Here is a 23320-nt window from a genome sequence, read left to right on the forward strand (position 1 = left end):
CGCGTACAATTGATTGAGTATTGTGATGTTTTTTCGCGCAACGTACAGCGCAGCCGTGCCAGCGCACTGATATGACGCTGTACTGCATAACAGCTGGGCCAATGTCATGAGTAAATGGGCACGGGGCGCGTGCCGGACAGCGCAATGCGTCGATGGTGTGCGGGGAATGGAAAAGTACCCGATGGTGTGCACACCCGCCACGTCGATGCAAGCCATTGGCCGGAGAAAGGCGCGTGCCACGCGACCCGAACTGAGGTGCGGAACCCCAGGGGAACAAGCAGGTATTGTTCGGTGGAGTTGTCGAGGAGCAAGGTGGTGCAAGCCAGCGTCGCACCCGCGACGAGAGCAGCAGGGTTGAGTTCTGGAGGCAGCGTGGTGCATGTCCCGGGAGGGTGGCCGTCGACCTTGGTGCCTACCGAGCGAAGCTTCCCGGGCTTGCGGCAGCCTCATCACACAGTTCTCGTGGCACCTGCGGCACTACTCCAGCTCGGCGAGACGACGGCGACCCACCGACAATCACCGGAGAGCCACGTCGAAGGATAGGCCGAGGTTAGGCCTAACCGGACGAGACCGACGTTCTCGACCAAAGACCGGAGCAGAGACCGGAGGATCAGCGATGGGGACGATTAGCGAGGCGGCGGATCGACGACGACGACTCTGACGCGTCGACAGGAGCTGCGACGACGGGGCAGGACGTCGATCTTCTTGCCGAATCGAGGCGACGGGCAACACGAACCGTAAGAACGTTCGATTCGCGTAACGAGACTGAGGCGCCATAGTGGCCAGACTATGGAGTCCGGAGGAGTTAAGCATAGCTTGTAGGCTTTGCGATTTGTTGTTAGTGATTGCGCGCTATAGCGTCACCTTTTCTAATGTTACTTTTTGATGTAAATTTTTTGGTGTGAGAATTTTTGTTTGCCGTGTTGTGTGATAAAAATTTGTTTGCAGTGACGCCACGGTCTCCCGCCTGTCTCTCTCTCCCAATTCCATTCCGCTTTGCAAGCGCTCCCGAGATACGTGACAGCCAAAAACAAGTGCAGCGCGCGGGAAAAATATGCCATCATATTGGTTCAGTAAGGCGTACGAATTAACAAGTCTATGTCCTCGCATACGTGTCAGAGAAGCGCCAGCGAGTGCGACCGGCGGCGGTTGGTGACCGGAGGCGTTTGCTGGAAGCGCGTCGCATCCATGCTCATCGCTTCTTTTGCGGACACCGTACACAAGAAAAAAATGTTTCATTTAGGTTAGCCGATGCCACAGCTGTACTGTAGTCATTCGTACTTATCGGAATTGTGTGTCCTGAAACCCAGAAGCGCCGATAACACGTAGACAGACTCGGTCGGTACGCTTTGCCTAACCTTTGGTGGCAATCATGGTGGTAAAATGTGATGGTGGATGTCATACTTGGTGAGGCTTATCTCGACGCAGGCCGAAGGTAAAAGTTAGTGCATTTTAGGTTGGCATGCATTTTCACTGTTACCTTAAAGTGCCGCTGAGGTAAGTGAGTGTGCAAGAATTGCCAGAGTTGCGTTTATAGCGTGGCGGCATCAAGCGGCGGCTGCTTTCTGGTCTACCCGCTGGAAGGGCTCATTTACTTCTCGGCAACTGCAGGCGATGTAACACAGTTACTGTCGCTGTTCACACCAAAACTTCCAGACTTGTAAACATCACAATGCAGCAGCACATCGCGGATGTAAACCTGATAAGTACGTGCGTAAAATGTAAACATTCACGGCTGCTGTGCTCCACAAAACTTGACGCGGTTACTGACGCCACATGAATAAAAAAAAGCGTGCTGGAAAGCTTAATGATCGGCGTTGGCTTCTTTGAACTGTAAACATATTTTTCTGCACATTCAATAGGAAAACATTAGAAGTGACAGTGATTTCACATAATAGCACGTGCACTTCCATCATGCCACCGTCATCCAGCTTGTTCACCAAGCCATCCACCAAACATGTTTTGCTCGCCACCATCAGCCAGCATTTTTTACTAAACACCAAAAGAAGGTCGCCACCACCACCACCATCTGCCACCACCTTTTCCACTCTCGCCATCATCAGCCATTATGACCACCACAGCTTCCACCACATCCACTATTCTTTCCACCTTGTCCACTATTGTTTCCACCTTATCCACCAAGAATTCCAGCATCCACCAACCCACGATTTTCAATAGGGAAACTACACCAGACGGCATGGTGAAGGGAATAATACGAGGAGTTCCAGTGGAGGACACGCCGGCAGAAATTCACCAGAACATCGTTCATCCGCGCAACCCGATGACGCGCGGAGCGCAACGCATTGGCAATACGACAACGGTGATCGTGGCCTTCGAGGGGCTGAAGGTGCCCAATTATGTGTGCTACGAAACGGTACTCCTCTGGTGCCTGAGAGGAGTACCGAAACGGTACTCCTCTCAGCCTGTACCGCAAGCAGGTTGACGTGTGCAGACAGTGTGGTAGGGTCGGACATAGGAGGGACGTATGCCCCAATCCCAGTGCTAAAGTATGCTTCGACTGCGGCGACAACAACCCGGCCGAGGGGCACGACTGTAATGCGAAGTGCAGGTTCTGCGGGGGGCCCAACAGGCGATCGCGACTGCTGCAAGCATCGGTACAAGGTACCTTACGTGGTGACCAGGCGGCAGTGCGAAAGGAAGATGGAGGAGCAGCGTGCAAGACGGCAGCTGGCGGACCCGGACGAGTTCCCGAAACTGGGGACGACAGCGGAGAGAGCAGCAGCAGCTGCTACTGAGCGGAGCACGTCACGCTCCAGGATGAAGAGCAGGGACCGAAGCGCAAGTAAAAGAAGGAGCGCGAGTCGCCAGCGCGGCACATCCAAGTCAGGAGAGCGCGTAGACTGGACGGACGCCGCCAAAACAGGAATTATGAAGAGGAAACCGTCGCGGCAGCAGAGCCCAGTGCCAAGCGGTAGAGGTAACAGCGGGGACAAGAAAGCCGACAAAAGGGACGAGGAGATGGAGCTACTCAAAGAGAATGTAGTCATACTTACCAGAGCAAACGAGGTACTCAACAGAAAAATCGCGGAGCTCATGGCTGCGCTGGACAAGTCTAACAAGGAAGTGATCGCGCTTAAGATGGGTCTACCGGGACGACCCACGCCGACGCAGCAGTTGGCGGAGGAGCGGCAATGCGAGCGGCGACAACAGCAGCCGCCGCATCAACAGGCGGAGCGGGCACAGACCCCAGCCCCCGCAGTTCTTCAGTCTATGAGGGAGGAGACTGTGGAAGAGGAGACGACGACAGCGGCAGCGGCAGCGGGACCGGCTTTCAAGAGGAGGCTCACCGAAAGCCTCAAAAAGCGGAGAATCAACGAGAGGCTCAACAGAATGTAGGAGCAGTACAATGCGGCAATCAGTGCATCCAACGAGCGCTTTGCGAACATTGACAGCGCACTACAACAAATCATGGCGGCGCTGCAGGCGTCAGGAGGACAGGTACCAAGTCAACAATACTACCCACCGCAAGCATGGATAGAGCAGCAACATCATCAGCTACAACAGTAGGGACCACGCGAGGCCTTCTGTAACGGCTTCGCCAGAAAGAAGGCAGTCCTGCAGCAACACCTGGAACAGACAGCCGTGAGGCCCGACGTCATCGTACTGCAGGAAACCCTCACCGAGGAGGTCAAGTTCCCGGGCTACAAGGCAAGCGTCAGCCTGCCGAGCCTGTGGGACACGACCGGCAGCACCGGTAGAGGGGCCTGCACCCTGGTGAGGAAGGGCATCACTTTTCTAGAGCACGAGGTACTCGGCGCGAACAGCCTGATTGAGCACACTTTCATCGAGGTGGTAACCGGGAAGAAGAGTAGAAAGGAGAGCACATTCATCCTAAACGTCTATAGCAGCCCGGCACATAGAAAACAGAAGGCTCTGCTCCACAAGGCAAACCGCATCGCCGGCCCGAGCAACAGGCTTGTCGTGTGCGGAGACTTTAACGCGCCGAACCAGGCCTAGGGTTATTGCAGGACACTGGTCAAGGGCCGAGACCTCCTGCACGACGCGACTGACCTAGGGCTGACCCTGCACACCCACCCGGCGGACCCCACGCGGATCGGCAACTCGGTCACCCCAGACACGACACCGGACCTCGCTTTCGTCCGGAGCGGCGGCCGCGACAATGCGAACACGGGAGACTTTGGCTGGCGGAACACGGGGCACGAGCTGGACAGCGACCACTACATCGTGGAGATCGCCATCCCGCTCAGCAGCGGCGGCGGCGATCTCCACGATGGAGCGGGCTGCGGCAGCGACCAGGGAGATCGAGACGGACGCCAATATCGAGCGAGTGGACAACCGCCTGGCTCACCTCATCGAGGCCAAGCAGGCCCTCCTGACGAGATGGAAAGCGCAACGTACCAACAGGAAGCTCCGCAAGAAGATAGCGGAGCTGAACCGAGTAACCGAGGCCCACTGCAAAACGCTGTGCGCCCAGCGATGGCACGAGGCATGCAGCGCGGCGGACGGGCAGATGCACTGCGGCAAGACGTGAACCCTGCTGTGGCACCTCCTGGACGAAACCAAGACCAAGTCGCACCAGCGAGACCGGTTAACCAGGATCATGCACGCAGCGATCACGGAATGCGGGGAGGACGAGGTGCGAAGGGGTATGGACGCCAGGTACCTGCTGGCCACCCCGGAGGTGCATCACCCGGACTACCAGGGTGTGGCCAACTCGAGCCTGGACATGGACATTGAGGTATGGGAGGTTAGAGTGGCCGTGCATGACCTCAACACCAGATCGGCGGCAGGCCCAGATCGAGTGACGAACAAGGTGCTGAAGAATCTCGGCGAGTCGGCGATCGAGAGCCTGACAGACTACTAGAACCGGTGCTGGCGGGCTGGGACGCTCCCCCGACAGTGGAAGGCGGCCAAGACCATTCTGATTCTAAAGCCGGGCAAGCCGCCGGACATTGGGAACCTCCGGCCCATCTACCTCACGTCCTGCGTGGGCAAGGTGCTGAAGCACGTCCTGATGAACAGGTGGCAGCTGTACCCGGAGGAGTCGGGGCTCTACCCGAACACGGTCATCGTCTTCAGGAGCCAGCTGGGCACCAAGGACGCTATGATCCAGCTCAAGAGTGAGATTTTGGACGACAACACCAGGTCGAGGGATAACCGGGCCGTGCTCGGCCTGGACCTGCAGAGCGCCTTTGATAAGGTGACGCACTCTGCGATCCTGGTGCAGGTGTCGAGGCTGAACATGGGCGAGCGGTTGTACATATTAGAGCTGTGCACGGGCCGTATTTCTGAGCCCGAGCCCGGCCCCGGCCCGCCGACTTCGTCGAAGGCCCGCCCGAGCCCAACGGCAAAGGGCTGCGAGCCCGCCCGGCCCGGCCCGACGTACGAAAACACAATCCCGAGCCCGGCCCGGCCCGGCCGGCCCGGCTTTTTGAAGGTTCGCTGTGAAAACAAAACATCGTTTTCCGGTAATTTGGCATTTTATTGAGCATATAAAATATGATCAAACGATACACGACGAACAGTCTCTATCGCACAGATTACAAATTGTCGTGCAAAAACAGCAAGCAGTCCACCGATTCCGGCTTCAACGATGTGCGGCGCTTTTGCATTATGTAGCCCGCCGAACTGAAGTTACGTGCGCGTCTTGCACTCGTCGCCGGAATTGCTAATATCTTTTTGCCAGCCTGGCAAGCTTGGCATATCTCTGCTGTTTGTTTTTTCCAGAAAACAAAAACTTCAGATGGACAGGACGGCGATTCCAGAGAGAGATAATCGGAGAGCTCATCTTTTGTAACTGCTACATTCTGCAATGGAAAGGAAAAGCGGAAAAGGCGCTGTATGCGTCCTGGAAAACAATTCCCGCTCATTCTCTATGTTTCGGGCTTGAGTCGGGCCTTGCGCCGGGCCCGAGCCCGGCCCGATAAAACTCCAAGCAGCCCGAGCCCGGCCCGGGCCCGAGGTGAAAATACGTCGGCCCGCCCGAGCCCGGCCCGCGGGCCGGGTCGGGCTCGGGCTTTCGGGCTACCCGGAGCCCGTGCACACCTCTAGTACAGATACATCAGGGATTTTCTGTCAGGTCACACGGTTGAAATACACGCGGGCGACCTTCAGCTACCGGAGAAGAAGCTGGGCAGCGTGGGGACTCCGCAAGGGTCGGTCATCTCGCCACCGCTGTTCAACCTAGTGATGATCGGAGTGGCCGAACGGCTCTCGCGCGTCAGCGCGGTCAGGCACGCGATCTACGCCGACGATATCACGCTCTGGGTCAAGAGAGGTAGCCACGCCCACATTGAAGACACACTGCAGGCGGCGGTGGACGCCATCGAGGAGCAACTGGACGGCTCGGGGCTGGTGTGCTCACCGAGCAAGTCGGAGCTACTGGTGGTGCCACCGAAGGGAGTGAAAAAGAAGGAGCGAGAACCGAGAAGGGATCGTGAGAAAATCACGATCCCTTCTCGTTGAAACACCTGCCATCTGAAACACAAAAAAACCCTCCTTTCCCTATATAATGCTGTTCGGTTTTCCGGTGAAATCCCCTCGGCCTGGAAAGAAGCCATTATTATTCCTATTCTAAAACAGGGCAAGGGCCCATCCTCCGTTGCGAGCTACAGGCCCATTACACTAACAAGCTGCCTGTGTAAACCTTTTGAAAAGATGATAAACCGCCGACTTATACATTTCCTCGAAGCAAACAAATCACTTGACCCATACCAGTGCGGTTTTCGAGAGGGTAGATCTACCTCTGACCACCTTATCCGTATCGAGGCACAAATTCGCGACGCTTTTGTTCACAAGCAATTCTTCCTTTCGGTGTTCCTCGATATGGAAAAGGCCTACGACACCACATGGCGCTTTGGAATATTAAGAGACCTATCCCACTTAGGTGTCCGAGGAAAGATGTTGACCATAATCGAAAGCTATTTGTCCAATCGCACGTTCCGTGTTCGAGTGGGTAATGTCTTGTCCCGAATATTTGTCCAGGAAACTGGAGTGTCGCAAGGTGGTGTCCTGAGTTGCACACTTTTTATTATAAAATGAATTCCCTACGTCTGTGTATTCCACGGAATATGTTTTATTGCACATATGTCGACGACGTGCAGATCGGTTATAAATCTTGCAACCTTTCAATGTGCGAGCGGCAGGTGCAACTTGGTTTAAACAAGGTAACCAAATGGGCAGACGAGAACGGCAAAAAAGTGCTTGCGTATTATTCTCAAGAAAGAGAGGCCTACATCCCGATCCAGATATTGATCTGCATGGTCAGCGGCTACCTGTGAAAACGGAGTATAAATTCCTCGGCGTATTTCTAGACACGAAACTAAGCTTCATATCACACAAAAAGTATATAAAGAACAAGTGCATAAAAACCATGAATATTCTAAAGGTATTGTCACGCACTACGTGGGGTAGTGACAAGAAGTGTCTGATGAATCTTTATAAAAGCCTCATACGCACGCGCCTAGATTATGGGGCGATAATATATCAGTCTGCGACACCAAGCGCGTTGAAGATGCTTGACCCTGTCCACCACTCGGGCATTCGTATTAAATGCGAAGCATTTCTTAACGAACCTTTGGCATTTTGAGCGTTTCTATCTACGTATCTATCTATCTATCTATCTATCTATCTAGCCGCCTACGTCTGGGTGCTCTCACGATCGCCTCGTTAACTTTGTGTAGACCAAAATTGGCATGGGAGGGTAAGAGGATTTGACGAATATGACTGTCGGGTCATGACATGAATAATGTGAAAATCCTGTCGCGTACGTCGTCAAACCCTTTCCTCTAGACACGTGTGGCACATACCCGTTTACCACGGGCCACGGTGTACGGGCATGCGCCACAGGTGATTAACAGTTTATATCTACCCAGGAACGGCGAGAACAGACATTGGTAACTTGAATGCGACAGCGTTAAGAAAAACCGACATCGGCAGCGTTGGCCCGACGAATGGAAAGAATGAAAATTAGGATCCCAGTAGGAATCGAACCCAAGCATTCCGCGTGGCAATCAGGTATTCTACCACAGAGCCACACCAGATCTATAAAATGGTTTGTAAAAACAGCCTGTGCAGGCGTAATGCCAGTGCAACGTCAATTGTGGTTGTGGTGGTGGCTATCTAATTTGACAAGAAAGCAATAAACACTACATATGTACTCCTACGATTCAGGCGTCATATCAGATTAACGTATGTGGTTCCAGTGTTGGCTCCGCTTTTATAGCAGTCTAATAAACATTACATTTGTATTCCTATGATTCAGCAAGCTATATTGAAGCATTACTCGACCCCGGAGGAATATATTAACGAAAGTTACGTATGATATTCACATCATCGCATCGTAAAGTGCTCTTAGTCCGCCAGAACGACGCAGTGTCCTCTTCACTTCTTACGAGGCTGGACGATGGCCTCATGCTGACCGAGGATGATGACAGATTGATTGACAGCCGCTTCGTAGACTAGGCTACGTAGGGCACGTATACGCTCAGGTAGTCTAGGAATACGACAAGCGCCATCTACTGATGTTGGGCTACGTAACGCTATCCAGGCCTACCAGTCTCAACGGCCTATACCTCACCAACGCGAAGGGAAACTTCAGGTTCCGACATGTCGCTGGCTCTAGCGACAGACACTTTGTCGACGAAATGGCCGAGGCATCCACAATTTACAGCAATTGCACTATACCTCATACTTCACTACACATGGACCTCTCGTCACCGCGATCACGACCAGATCCGATAACAAGTCATGACCCGCTGCTGGTGCTCACTGATCACGATGATGATGACCTTGTTTAAGAACTGTCAAGAACCTCTTCCACACATGCACGTTCGTGAAACGTGCGTGCGTTCTCCTTCATAAGGGCCAAGTATAAGCACTTCAGCTTACCGCTTCTGGTGTTGGTAATACCCACGTTGTCGTTGGCAGCGTTACGCAACTGTAAACAACTGGTTATATAACACATATGCGGCTCTTCAACATATATGTGTGCGTATAAAATTTATACAAATCTTTAGCGTCATTTTGTAACGTTTCGCTCAATAAAAAAAATTACGCCACAGTCACCTTCCCGCCGCATGCTTCTCATAGCATCGACTCCCACGGTACGCGGGATCTGCCAAATTTTTCTGCGGGTGCTTTTCGCACCAGCCCCGTGGAAAGCCTATGTCGAATCGAACGAGTTGTCGCTCCACCTGCAGCGATCTTACATGTCGTTTCTATACTATCTCAAAGTGAACGCAGACAACGAACACCCCTCACACCCCACAATTAATGATATATCTAGTTCTGCCCTTTTCGACCACCGTCCTTCGGTGCGACAGCCCTACTCACTTCGTGTGAGGGGCTTAGCTGAGGAAACGGGTGTGCCGCTTTCCGAACACTGTCTATTGGCTCCTGCTGCACAACTACCGCTGTGGCAGTAGCAGCTTATAGACTGCGATCTTTCTTTCATGAAAGTAACGAAACACGCGCCTATTGCACATATCCGTACATACTTCCTTGAACTACAACACAAATACACTTGTGCAGAATTCTTTACAGACGCCTAAAAGTCCAATACTTCTGTGTCTTACGCAGCCGTTGGGCCATCCTTTACGGATTCCGGTATTCTACACCCTGAATCAACTATCTTCACGGCAGAAGCTTACGCGATACTTGCGGCCGTTAAACACGTTCAACAATTAAAACTACAAAAGGCAGTGATTTACACAGATTCTCTAAGCGTGGTAAAAGCTTTAAAAACTCTGAAAAGACACAGAAACCCCGTCTTTGTCTCGCTGTATTCTCGCTTAAGCACGATCTACGCACTCGAACAACACCTCGTAGTGTGCTGGGTGCCAGGGCACCGCGAGATTCAAGGCAACGTGTTGGCGGACCAGCTAGCAGCATCCGCCCAGGAAAACAGTCACAATACATCCTTAGCTATTCCCCCACATAGACCTAAAACACTTCCTGAAAAGAAAGCTCAGAGCCTTTTGGCAGACCACATGGGATATGCATACACGAAATAAGCTACACGTTGTCAAACCGCATCTAGGTAATTGGCCGCCAATATCAAAATCACGCCACACAGAAGTTACACTCTGCAGACTTAGGATCGGTCACACATACAGTACACACACACACCTTCTGTCCGGTGGCGAACCACCTTTGTGTGATAGATGTGGTCAGCCACTCACTGTCCTTCACGTCCTCATCCAGTGCAAGGAACTCGATGCTATCAGAAAAAAACACTTTTCATTACCCTATCGACAGCAATTTCCACTTCATCCTTCAATGTTCATCGGTAGGGACCCGCTTTTTACATATCAGTCACAGTCTGCTTTTTTAAACGATGTACAGAGTTTTCATGCCATATATCAAGGTGAACCGTAGCACGGCCTCTAAGCAGAGGTCGCTGCTGCGGTGAATACGTTAAAGACAGCACTTGCCTCGCGGCCCTTGGACTCAAGGGCATTGACGAGGCATTCGTGCTGATGTCATATCTTCAGTTTTATTCTTGCGACCACTTGTCATTCATTCCACTACGCATATTTCACGTCACTCTCATGACTTTAATATATATATATATATATATATATATATATATATATATATATATATATATATATATATATATTATGAGACGACGCCCAGTTCGGTAATCGAAAGGTTATATTTCAATGTCCCAAAGCGGCGCAGCCCGCGTGACAAACGAAGATGATGATTACAATGGTTTCTGTACAGATGAAGATGAACTATATAGTCAGCGCTCACACTATTTTCCCCCTTCGCGAAAGCGGGCAGCAGGTTAAGGGTAGGAGCGCCGAATATATGGTTTCAGGCGAGAGACATGAGCGATCTCGGTGCTGCGGCGACGACGATCAGTAGCCGCGCTGGTTGGAGCGACGCGATAGTTCACGGCAGATGTCCTTTCCAGCACGGTGTATGGACCGAGATATCTATGAAGAAATTTTTCACAGAGCCCAGGGGTACGAACAGGTGTCCACAGGAGGACTTCGTCGCCTGGACGGAACGAAACAACTCGACGTTTCGCGTCAAAACGGACTTTCCTCTTGTCCTGAATGGTAGCAGTGTTGGCGCGGGCAATTTCACGGCAGCGGGCGACGCGAGCAGCGAACTCTTCTGGAAGGGACGAAGATGGAACAGAGGGCGTGGATAAAAATGTGGTGTCCAGAACAAAAGTCGGTTCACGGCCAAACACGAGGAAAAACGGGCTGTAATTCGTCGTGCGTTGTGTGGCAGTATTATGTGCAAACGTGACGAAAGGGAGTACAGTGTCCCAGTTTTTGTGATCTGGCTGAACATACATGGATATCATGTCGGCCAAAGTTCGGTGAAAACGCTCTGTAAGACCATTTGTTTGCGGATGATATGCTGGTGTGGTCTTATGTACGGTGTTAGAGGCCTGGAGGACTTCAGCAAGAACATGGGAAAGAAATGTCTTGCCACGGTCACTAAGGAGAACACGAGGGGCACCGTGGCGCAAAATAATGGCGCGCAGGACAAAATCGGCTACTTCCGAGGTAGCACCAGAGGGAAGAGCTGCCGTCTCCGCGTAGCGAGTTAGGTGGTCCACGGCAGTAACAATCCAGCGGTGACCGGCTGGCGTAAGCGGGAGGGGTCCGTATAAGTCGATGCCCACGAAGTCAAAGGGAGCGGACGGGCACGGCAGAGGTTGTAAATGGCCTGCGGGAAAAGATGTGTACGTTTTCGGTGTTGGCATGAGGCGCAGGAACCGACGTACTTCGCCACACTTGTTGAGAGGCCAGGCCAAAAGCACCGAGTTTTGATGCGCTCGTAAGTCTTGTGAAAACCCAAGTGGCCAGCTGTCGGGTCGTCGTGCAGGGCTTGTAAAACCTGGAGACGAAGTGAACGAGGGACGACTGGAACCCATTGGTTACCGAGAGGGTGGTAAATGTGCCTACATAACGTTCCATCTCGAAGTTTAAAACGTTCAAGCTGTCGTCTTAAGCGGCTGTTGGGGGCACGGGATAAGCCTGTAAGCCGATCGATGATTGTGCGGCAGTATGTATCTGCATGTTGGAGCGAGGTGAGATCTGTGGATGAAAGAATGTCCACTGAGGCAACGGACTCTTTCGGACTACCGGCCGTCTGCTTGGTCACTTGGCTGGTTGGTGATGAACAGATTGAAGGCGACACTTGGGCGCTTGGCGAGAGCGGGCACCGCGACAAAGCGTCAGCATCTTGGTGTTGCCGACCCGACCTATATGTGACACTGTAGTCATACTCTTGCAAACGCAGTACCCAACGGCCAAGGCGTCCCGACAAATTCTTGAGAGACGATAACCAACACAGAGCATGGTCAGTGACGATTGTGAAATGCCGGCCGTATAAATAAGGGCGAAACTTTTGTACGGACCACACGACGGCGAGGCATTCTTGTTCGGTGATGCTGTAATTTCGCTCAGCAGGAGAAAGAGTGCGGCTCGCGTAGGCCACGACTTGTTCTTCGGAAGCGTGGTTCCGCTGCAGCAGGACGGCACCGATGCCATGTCCACTTGCGTCAGTGTGTAGGACAGTAGACGCCGCAGGGTCGAAATGCCGAAGCACTGGCCGCGATGTGAGGCATCGCTTGAGAGTGTGAAAAGCGGCTGCGCATTCATCCAACCAGACAAAAGGTGCGCTCGCGGTCAAAAGCTTGTGCAAAGGAGCTGCAATAGTGGCGAAATCACGCACAAAGCGGCGGAAGTACGACGCTAAGCCGAGGAAGCTGCGAAGGTCTTTAGGTGTGGTTGGTGTAGGAAAGTGCAGTACTGCAGCAACTTTGTCGGGATCGGGCTCAATGCCATGCCTGCTGACAACGTGACCTAATACCTTGATGCTGCGGCTGGCAAACCGACACTTCTTAGTGTTTAGCTGGAGACCGGCCTTAGCTAGACAGGTCAGAACTTCGTCTAGCCGTTCCAGGTGCTGTGAGAAGCTGGATGAAAAGATGACGATGTCGTCCAGGTAGCAAAGGCAGGTCTTCCATTTTAATCCACGCAGTACCGTATCTATCATTCGTTCGAATGTGGCTGGGGCATTGCAGAGGCCAAAAGGCATTACATTGAATTCAAAGAGTCCATCAGGTGTGGCAAATGCAGTCTTCTCTTTATCGGACTCGTGCATCGGGATCTGCCAATAACCAGAGCGCAAGTCGAGGCTCGAAAAGTACTCGGCACCTTGTAAAGTATCAAGAGCGTCGTCGATCCGAGGCATAGGATAGACGTCCTTACGAGTAATATTGTTCAGCGCTCTATAATCAACGCAAAATCGCACCGAGCCATCCTTTTTTTTAACGAGCACAACAGGAGAAGACCACGGGCTTGCCGAAGGCCTGATAATGTTGCGTGCGAGCATATCGTTGACTTGTTCTTCTATAACTTTGCGTTCAGAAGCTGATACACGGTAAGGGCGGCGACGAATGACACGAGATCCGTCTGTGTCGATGCGATGAGCGGCCACTGTTGTTTGACCCAGGCCATCGGAACAAACGTCAAAGCAAGCGTTGTGTTTCATTAATATGGTCAGCAAGGCATCAGTCTGGGTCGGATTGAGATCTGTACTCAAAGTGGCCTTTAGAGCACGCGATGAACCTTCCGCGGGCGTACATTGTGGAAATGACGAGTCAGTTGAAACAGTAACGACACATACCGGTGCGTCTTCGGTAATGCTGGCAACAGTAGTCCCCTCTGGCAGCAGTAGGGCTTCTGGCGTCGTGTTGTAGGCGGTGATGCTTGCATAACCACGTGTGAACCGCACTAGACAAGATGCGATGGCGATGCCTCGAGAAATACAGCGCTGGCAAGGTGTAACCACCGCGTCGCCATCTATAACGTCTCGTGACCTGATCGTAAGTACACGTTCTTGCCCTGAAGGCAGGAGAAAATCCGCAGCTGTGACAAGGTTGGGCGGTGAAAAATCGGCAGCAGAAGAAAGCTCAGTGTCCGTAATACGAATGAGAGGTTGACCGCAAGAAATGACAGCCGACGAAGCCGATAGGAAGTCCCAGCCTAAGATTATCTGATGAGCGCATGAAGAAAGCACAGCCAGCTGTACATGATGGCGGACTCCGTCGATGAGAACGCGCGCAGTACACTGTCCGGTCGGGCAAATCGGATTGTCATTAGCGCCGCATAACAGGGGACCGACATAAGGAGTTTGCACTTTCCGTAGACGAAAACACAATTCGCGGTTAATGACTGAAATTGCGGCTCCAGTGTCTACAAGGGCGTCAACACAAACACCTTCCACACAAACAGGCAGTAAATTTGCTGGGCGAGACGGAGGAGTTGTGACGTTTCGACAACGAGCAGTTTCCCCTCCAAAAACTGCAGCTTCTAGTTTTCCGAGTGGCTGTCCAGAGAGATCGGAGCAGGACGCAAGGGTGATGTCGTACGCCGAAATGGTGACGGAGAACGGCGGCGAGGTGAACGAGAAGGACGAGGCATGGCTTGGGGCAGTGGAGGTGAGGGCGACCGACGTGAGGAGGATGGATACGGTGCTGGAGCGTAGGCATCAGATCTTGGGGCAAAGTCTCTTTCATAAGCAGAATAGCCACGTCGTTCATCCTGCTGACGGCGGCGGCAGAAACGGGATATATGGCCCCGTATGCCACAGTAGAAACAGACGGGGCGCGAAGGACGCCAGGTAGAGTAGTGTGGTTGCCCTTGTGCCTGTGCTGCCATCGAAGCCAAATGGTCGCACGGAACGTCCGCAGGCGCAGATGACATTGGTGCAGGGGCCCGTGATGCAACTTCTGCGTACGAAGGCATGCGAAAAGGTACAGGAGACGGGGCACGTGTGACGCTTGTCATCGATGCCAGTTCGTCCTTGATAATTTCACGCAGGTTGGGAGGAGGAGAGCGGACAGGCGAAGTGGCTGTGTTGCCCGGAACAAGACCGTGAAGTTCCTCTCTGACAATGGTGCGGATCAGGGCTCGCAATTCTTGTTCTCCAACAAAGCGAGCGTCAGAGGAGGCGTGTGGAAGGCGCATGGAATAGAGCACGTCCAGGCGTTGGCATGTGGTGATTATGTCCTGAACTGTATTTGGGCTCTGAATGACGAGAGCATTGAAGGCCACAGAGTTCACGCCTTTCAGTATGTGACGGATGCGATCGGCCTCCGTCATGTCACTCTGGGCACGGCGACAGAGAGCCAGAACGTCTTCAATATACGACGTATATGATTCGTCGGGCCCTTGGATGCGGGTTGCGAGCTTCTGTTTGGCTACCTCAGAGCGTCCTGCAGATGTACCAAATATCTGACGGAGTTGCGCCGTGAAGGCTGCCCAATCAGGAAAGTCACTTTCATGGTTGTGGAACCAGGTTTTAGCCACTTCCCTGAGGTAAAAAGGAACGTAGCGTAGTTTGTGGGCCTCGTCCCAATAATTACCCCGCACCTCCACCACTTATGAGACGACGCCCAGTTCGGTAATCGAAAGGTTATATTTCAATGTCCCAAAGCGGCGCAGCCCGCGTGACAAACGAAGATGATGATTACAATGGTTTCTGTACAGATGAAGATGAACTATATAGTCAGCGCTCACAATATATATATATATATATATATATATATATATATATATATATATATATATATATATATATATGTTTTACCCGCCTTTAGCGCGAGGAATTTTAAAGCCCCTATACAGCTACTTACCGCAACCATTGTTCACATCCTTTGTCCCATGAACTGGCGCTCTTTGGCCATCAATTGGCCCTTGCGCCATTAAACACCACATATCATCATCATCATCGCCGACCCCGGATGCACGACCGTGCTGAGTGATTCCAGGACCGCGGTGCGGAACTACGCCAGAGGCAGAGTATGAGTGGCAGCAGTGCGGGTGCTGCGCGCGGTGAACCTAGCGGAAAGAACGGTGACAATCAAGTGGTTCCCGGCCCACATGGGTAGGGACGTGTCGCCCCGCGGCAACGTGAACCACAATGAGACGGCCAACGAGCGGCGCGAGGTTTCACATACCGCGCCGCCCAACCGGCGGACTCGACAGAGGAGTGCTGGTTCGAGGCGAAAGACAGGATGACAGAATACAGTGAATTGCTGAAATGGCACAGACTAGGGGGCGCAGGACTATGCCCCCACCTCACCCGGGCCTGACCAGAAGCGAGGCGGTGACGTTCCGGCAACTGCAAACTGGGTCGCTACCCACGCGCGTGCTCATGAAGCACGTGTGTTCCAGCCTATATGCAAGTGACTTGTGTTGCGTGTGTGGATCGGAAAGAGCTACTGCGGCCCACATTTTGTGGGATTGTGAACAGAATCTGAGGGAGGTAAGGACAGTGACGACGCTCCCGCCGTGGCTTGCGGCCGCCGCGGGAAGCGACCAACGGAAAGAACAGACAAGGGCCGTCCAGTGGATTTCGCTTGCCCTCGAAAAGCAGCGCCCGAGTGAAAGCGCCAGGTGCTCGCTACCACCCCAGCACAGGGGCAGGCGCGAGTGCCAGAAGAAGGCGGGAGTAGCGAGGGCTGCTCGCCGAGTAGAGGACGTCACGCTGAGGTGATGTGTGGCTGGCCGCATCGCGATGATCCTCCCCTCGCAGGGTTGGGATAGTCGTCCACCGGATGAACAAATAAAGTCTTTTAACTAACTAACTTTCCGTTTCAAGGCCACAAGTTCAGCCAAATAAAAAGTTTCATTTTGGACACGCCGCCTGTTTCCTCAGCGTCACGACCACGTGACATCTGGTGGAGGTGCTTCCCGGTCCATGTACCGTACGCCCCTCTCCAACCGTGAGCCAAGCCCACACCGTCAAGGGGACATCGATGCCAACCAGCGAGCCAGCCGCAGGCAGCAAGGTCTCCCGCCAGAATACGGACCCCTACCTGACAAGACCAAGACCGCGACGACGACAAGCACCATGACAGCCACTGCGCCACCACCCACGATCATGATGCAGCAGCCAAGGGAGCCGCCGATATTTCGGGGATCATCATGTGGGTACCCAGAATCGTGGCTCGAGTCGTACGAGAAGACTGCGGCTTTCAGCTACAGGGACAATAACGACAAGTTACACTATGTGTACTTCGCGTTGGAAGACAGTGCCAGGACCTGGTTCGAGAACAGGGAGTCTACCCTGACAAGGTAGGGCATCTTCCGGACCAGCTTCGTCGCAGCGTTCACAAGCGTCGGGCGAAAGGAAAGGACCGCCGCATTAATGGAAACACGGGTCGAGCTCCCGAACGAAAAGGTGACAATCTTCGCGGAAGAAATGACCAGACTCATCCGCCACACCGACCCTAAGATGACCGAGGAGAAGAAGGTTCGTTTCCTCATGTGAGGAGTAAGGCAAGAGCTCTTCGCTGGGCTCATGCGAAACCCACCCAAGACAGTCCAGGAATTCGTCCCCGAGGCCACAACGATCGAGAGCACTCTGGAAATGCGCACCCACCAGTATAATCGCCGATCGATTCAAGACAGCCCAGCTGTTCATGCTCTCGGTTCCGACGACCTGTGCGAAACGATCCGAGCGATCGTGCGGGAGGAACTGCGCAAGCTGTTACCCTCACCACAGCCTGTGGAATCGATCGCAAACGTCGTTCGCGCAGAAATCCAACAGTCGCTGGGCACCCTTGAACCGCCACAGCCTCAGCCGCAAGCCATGAGCTACGCTGCTGCAGCCCGACGCTTCGCTCCCGCGCCGCGTCCACGTCAAGACACCGCATCGAGGCAGTCCCGTCACCAGACACCGCCGCCACCGCTGCCACCATCGACGCCCTACCGCCCACCTGTCGGCCAGCGCTACACCCCAAGGAATACCGACGTTTGGCGCGCCCCTGATAACCGCCCGCTCTGCTACCACTGCGGGGAGGCCGGCCACATGTACCGCCGCTGCCAGTACCGACAGATGGGGCTACGCGCATTCACCACCAACGCGCCGCACCCGCAGCCAGGGGAATGGCCTCGCGACATCGACGACTACCTCACCGGAACATAGTGGCAAGAACAACGACCTTCCCGCGCGCCGTTGCCCGGCCGCTACATGTTACCGCACCGCCGGCAGTACACTGGCCCAAACCGGGGGCGGTGGCCTAGCCCGTTGTTGTGCCTCAACCCAGCGGCCACCATGCCGCCGACTTCCCAGAAAAGAGGTATCCGGGAAAACAGCGTCATCGCCCAGCCGGCACCGACAACTGACGCCAGTCGTAACTCTTCACCCTGCCCAACGGCTGAAGGCAGCATCCTGGGGGGGGGGGGGGGGGGGGGCGGAGGAGACAGGCCATGGCGCACTCAACGCCTGCGAGGGAACAAGGGCGCGGCTGGGAAGACGACGGTCCGGCTGGCAAGGGGGCGGCCCGACTTCAAAGGAGAGAGAGACCGGGCAGCGCCTGCCTAGAGAGGACGACACAAGAGGCTGCTCCCGTTTTGAAAGGCCGTGCCGGCCAGTTGTGAAAGAGACGCCCCAGCCGACGATGTCTGGCTGGCAGGCTTGTGGTCGGAGTTTTCAAAACATGTAAATTCTGTACATAAAGTTTTTTCATCTTTCCTCTGGCTCTCATGACGGCTTCAAGCACGACATCCACTCGTGGTCCCACATCCACGCTACCCGAGTCGCAACCACGGTGACAGCAAAAAGGGTACCACGGCCCGTATCCTAAGCTGGGCAACGGAACCGCGACCCCAGACGCAACACCGTGTCCGGGAAACTAAGGGCAGCAACCGATGGAGGTGCGGTTGCTGTACGACGAAACGCCGAAGATCCTCCGCGGCCGCCGACGATGACAACGCGACGAGACCTGCAGAACACGACGCGAAGCAGACGAAGCCCTGCCGACGAAACCTCGCGGACCAAAGAAGACCTGACGACGCAGCATGGAAGCACCGCAACAAATCGACGCAGCCGTGATCCGACGCCGCGACCTAACCTCAATGCAAGGCGACGGAATATCGACTTCGACGTTCTCCTCGACGGCCACAACGTCACCGCTCTCGTCGACACTGGGGCCGACTATTCCGTCGCCAATGGGTCATTCGCCACCAAGCTGAAGAAAGTAAAGACCGCTTGGAGTGGACCCGAAATCCGGACAGCTGGAGGCCACGTGATAAGGCCGATTGGTATCTGCCCGACGAGAGTCACCATCAATAACCGGACTTATCCTGCAAGCTTTGTAATCCTACAGAACTGCTCCAGGGATGTGTTACTTGGAATGGACTTCCTAAGTGTCCACGGCGCCGTCATCGACCTGATGTCTGAGTCGATAATACTAACCTCAGACAAAGCGTTCCTACCCCACGCGACGCCAGGGAACCATGCATTGAATGTGATAGAAGAGCAGGTGGCCGTTCCGCCGCGCTCCAGCGTCATTATTTCCGTTGGCACCGAAAAACCTGCGAACCTTGAAGGCGTCATCCAGGGCGATCAGCACCTACTCCTGAACCGTCAAATTTGCGTCGCAAGAGGTATGGCCGAGCTGCGTGACGGTAAAGCAAAAATAGTGCTGTCAAACTTCAGCCACGAATATAGGCACCTCAACATTGGTACGACGGTCGCCTACATCGATGAATGTGTGGCTGCCAGCAATGCTTTCGCCCTCTTCGATGCTGCCGAACCTGCTTCGACGAATCGAGGTCCCGAACCAGATATTGACGTCAACCCGAGCCTTCCGAAGGTCAAGCAAGACCAGCTCAAAACCCTGCTCCTGCAATACAAGGACTGTTTCTCGTCGTCGTCAAGAATTCGACAGACCCCAGTCGCGAAACATCGCATCATAACAGAAGAAAGTGCCCGACCAATCCGTCAGAGCCCATACTGAGTTTCGACGCGAGAACGCGAGGCCGTCAAGAAACAGGTCGACGAAATGCTTCGCGATGACATCATCCAGCCGTCCAAGAGTCCGTGGGCGTCACCTGTGGTGTTAGTGAGGAAGAAGGATGGGACCCTACGTTTCTGCGTCGATTATCGTCGCCTGAACAAAATCACGAAAAAGGATGTGTACCCTCTCCCACGTATAAACGACGCCCTAGATCGACTTCACAACGCGAAGTACTTTTCTTTGATGGACCTCAAGACCGGCTACTGGGAAATCGAAGTCGACGAGAGAGACCGCGAAAAGACTGCCGCCATAACACCGAGAGGCCTTTTCGGGCTCAAGGTCATGCCCTTCGGTCTTTGCTCGGCACCTGCGACTTTCCAACGAGTCATGGATACAGTATTAGCTGGCTTGCAGTGGCAAACTTGCCTTGTTTACTTGGACGACGTCGTTGTGCTTTCCTCGAACTTCGACGAACACCTCCAGCGCCTTGAATCCGTATTTCAAGCAGTCAGGAACTCCGGGCTCACCGTGAAGCCAGAGAAGTGCCGCTTCGCGTACGAGGAGCTCTTGTTTTTGGGTCACGTGATCAGCAAGACTGGAGTGCGCCCAGACCCGCAGAAAACAGCTGCCATCGCCGCTTTCCCGCCACCCACCGACAAGAAGGCCGTGCGCCGATTTCTCGGCTTCTGCGCCTATTACAGACGCTTTGTCAAAGACTTTTCACGGATCGCCGAGCCACTAACGCAGCTCACGAAGACCGACGTCGAATTCAGGTGGCAAACAGCGCAACTCGAAGCATTTCATGAACTGAAACGACGCCTGCAGACGCCTCCGATACTTGCGCATTTCAACGAATACGCCGATACGGAGATTCACACCGATGCAAGCAGCGTAGGACTCGGCGCCGTCCTTGTGCAGCGGACGGACGGACTGGAAAGGGTTATCAGTTATGCTAGCCGGTCGCTGTCTGTCTAAGGCAGAGGCCAACTATTCCACAACAGAAAAGGAGTGCCTCGCCATCATCTGGGCTACGTCAAAGTTTCGGCCCTACCTCTACGGCAGGCCCTTCAAAGTTGTGAGCGACCATCACGCCTTGTGTTGGCTAGCTAACTTGAAGGAGCCTTCAGGTCTCCTCGCACGGTGGAGCCTAAGACTTCAAGAATTTTACATTACCGTCGTGTACAAGTCCGGAAGGAAACACTTCGACGCCGACTGCTTGTCTCGTGCCGCCGTCGACCCACCACCGCGCGACGACCAGGATGATGACAGCTTCTTGGGAGCCATAAGTGCCGACGACTTCGCCGAACGACAGCGAGCCGACCCTGAACTGGAGGGTCTAGTGGAATACCTGGAGGGCAGGGCCATCGTTGTCCCACAAGTATTCAGGCGAGGATTGGCATCATTCTTCTTGAAAAACGAACGTCCTCGTAAAGAAGAACTTCTCTCCGGCCCGAGCCAGCTACCTTATCGTTGTACCTTCGGGACTGTGACCAAATATTCTGCATGCCCTGTACGATGACCCGACGGCTGGACATCTCGGACTTTCCCGCACGCTCGCACGAGTACAGGAAAAGTACTACTGGCCGCGCCTTGCCGCCGACGTCACTCGCTACGTAAGGACGTGCCGATACTGTCAGCGACGGAAGGCACCGCCCACAAGACCAGCAGGCTTCCTTCAGCCGATCAAGCCTCCTCGGCGACCATTCCAGCAGATCGGGATGGATCTCCTGGGGCCGTTCCCATCGTCGACTTGCGGAAATAAATGGATCGTCGTGGCTACCGACTACCTCACCCGCTACGCCGAAACAAAAGCCCTGCCCAAAGGCAGTGCCGCTGAGGTAGCCAAGTTCTTCGTTGAGAGCATCGTCCTTCGACACGGCGCCCCAGAGGTTCTCATCACCGACAGAGGTACGGCGTTTACGGCTGATCTAACTCAGGCGATCTTGCAATACAGCCACACAAGCCACCGCCGGACCACCGCGTACCACCCACAGACGAACAGCCTGGCCGAGCGTCTAAATAAGACCATCGCCGACATGCTGGCCATGTACGTCGACGTCGAACACAAGACGTGGGGCGCCATCCTTCCGTACGTGACCTTCGCGTACAACACGGCCGTACAAGAAACGACGCAGATGACGCCATACAGGCTGTGTTTGACGAGGTCGTCCGCTACAACATTAACCTGAAGGTCGTGTAATCGATTCCCGGCCGCGGTGGCCGCATTTCGATGCAAGCAAGATACTAGATACCCGTCTAGTTAGATTTAGGTGCACGTTAAAGAATCCCAGGTGGTCGAAATTTCCGGAGCCCTCCACTACCCAACTATTATTATTACGTTACACACTACATAAACATTCAAAACAACAATATGCTCTCATTCGCCAGGCTGCAAGCGGGAGCCGCGATAAGACGCGTCCATATTTGAAAGTTGAGAATGGAGCATTATAAATACGTTTAAGAGAGTTGATTAAGATTCAAGTGGATTACTGAATGAATGTTGGATAATTCACATCTCTAGTGCCTGTGGAATATTCGTGAGATGTGTTCTCGTCCCAAACTATAGTTTGGGACGAGAACGATGTCTTTCCGCTGACTCACAATGAGAAGAAACATCCTTCGATTGTGAATCATCTGAGCGCCTGCGGGCAATTACACGTTAAACGTAGACAAGACGCACTCGGTTTATCTATGCTTCCTTGAAAGAAAAAAAATTGCGAAGCTTGCACTAAGTCCCGCAATGCTTGAAATAGCGAAACTGGATGATTCTGAAGTCTACTCTGGTTGCTTCTAGGTTGTTGCTAGGCTTCAGCTAGGTGATGCTAGGTTGTTTCTAGGTTGCTTCTCAGCGCAGAGACGTTCGAGTTAAACCACGGACAGTCACACACACGGCACGGATGTCCAAACTCCAGAGGCAGAAACTCGCGCTGAAACCGAGCGTTTGCACCTCCCATAGATTTACGGGCACGTCGTCGTTCGCGTAGGGCTTTCATCGCTTCGGGGTCTTCTCGCAGCCGCCGTTGCCTTTTCCGTTCCCTATTCTCTTGTTGTACGTACCGCTGAAGCACTCCGACGTTTTAGCGAAGCTCAAAAGTGCGGCCAATGTGTTTATCACTGGGTTAATCCAGTGGTGCGTAGCGGTGAGTTGTGACATTTGCCCGATTTCTATGGCTCATATTCTGTTCATGATGATGATAGTTTTTTGTACACACCAAAGTTTTTACGGCCGGTTTAAACAGCTTTGCTTTTAAAAAGTGAAGGAGCGAATCGACGAAAGACAAGTAAAAGACAATACGACCGCCTACTGACAACCCTTTCATTTCGCTCATTTCGTGCGCTTCCTCGTAATTTCGATGAATTAGCAAGTACTTGACCGCTGACCCGAATGTCGCGGGATCGAATGTCGGCCGCGGTGGCCCCATTTCGATGGAGGCGAAATGCTAGAGGCCCGTGTACTGTGCGATGCCAGTGCAGGTTAAAGGAACACCATATATGGTCGAAATTTCCGGAGCCGTGCACTTCGGCGTGCCTCATAATCGTATCGTGGTTTTGGCA

At 53.5% G+C, this 23320-nt stretch overlaps 1 protein-coding gene across 1 annotated transcript; it reads left to right on the plus strand.

Annotated features, from left to right (window-relative positions):
• The first annotated feature begins 4582 nt into the window (after positions 1-4582).
• On the plus strand, positions 4583-6447 carry LOC119380336 (uncharacterized). Its single transcript, XM_037648980.1, has 3 exons — positions 4583-4795; positions 4883-5228; positions 6062-6447. Exons 1-3 carry the CDS (start codon positions 4583-4585, stop codon positions 6445-6447), a joined length of 945 nt encoding a protein of 314 aa, XP_037504908.1.
• The last annotated feature ends 16873 nt before the right edge of the window (positions 6448-23320 follow it).

The sequence above is a fragment of the Rhipicephalus sanguineus genome, chromosome 1 (assembly GCF_013339695.2).
Source record: "Rhipicephalus sanguineus isolate Rsan-2018 chromosome 1, BIME_Rsan_1.4, whole genome shotgun sequence".
NCBI classification, from domain to species: Eukaryota; Metazoa; Arthropoda; class Arachnida; order Ixodida; family Ixodidae; genus Rhipicephalus; species Rhipicephalus sanguineus.

Coding starts and splice junctions, on each gene's coding strand:
- LOC119380336 (XM_037648980.1), top strand. CDS start 4,583: ATGCACGCAGCGATCACGGAATGCGGGGAGGACGAGGTGCGAAGGGGT. Junction 4,796..4,882: donor CAGATCGAGTGACGAACAAG/GTGCTGAAGAAT, acceptor CTCCCCCGACAG/TGGAAGGCGGCCAAGACCAT. Junction 5,229..6,061: donor GGTGTCGAGGCTGAACATGG/GCGAGCGGTTGT, acceptor ATTTTCTGTCAG/GTCACACGGTTGAAATACAC.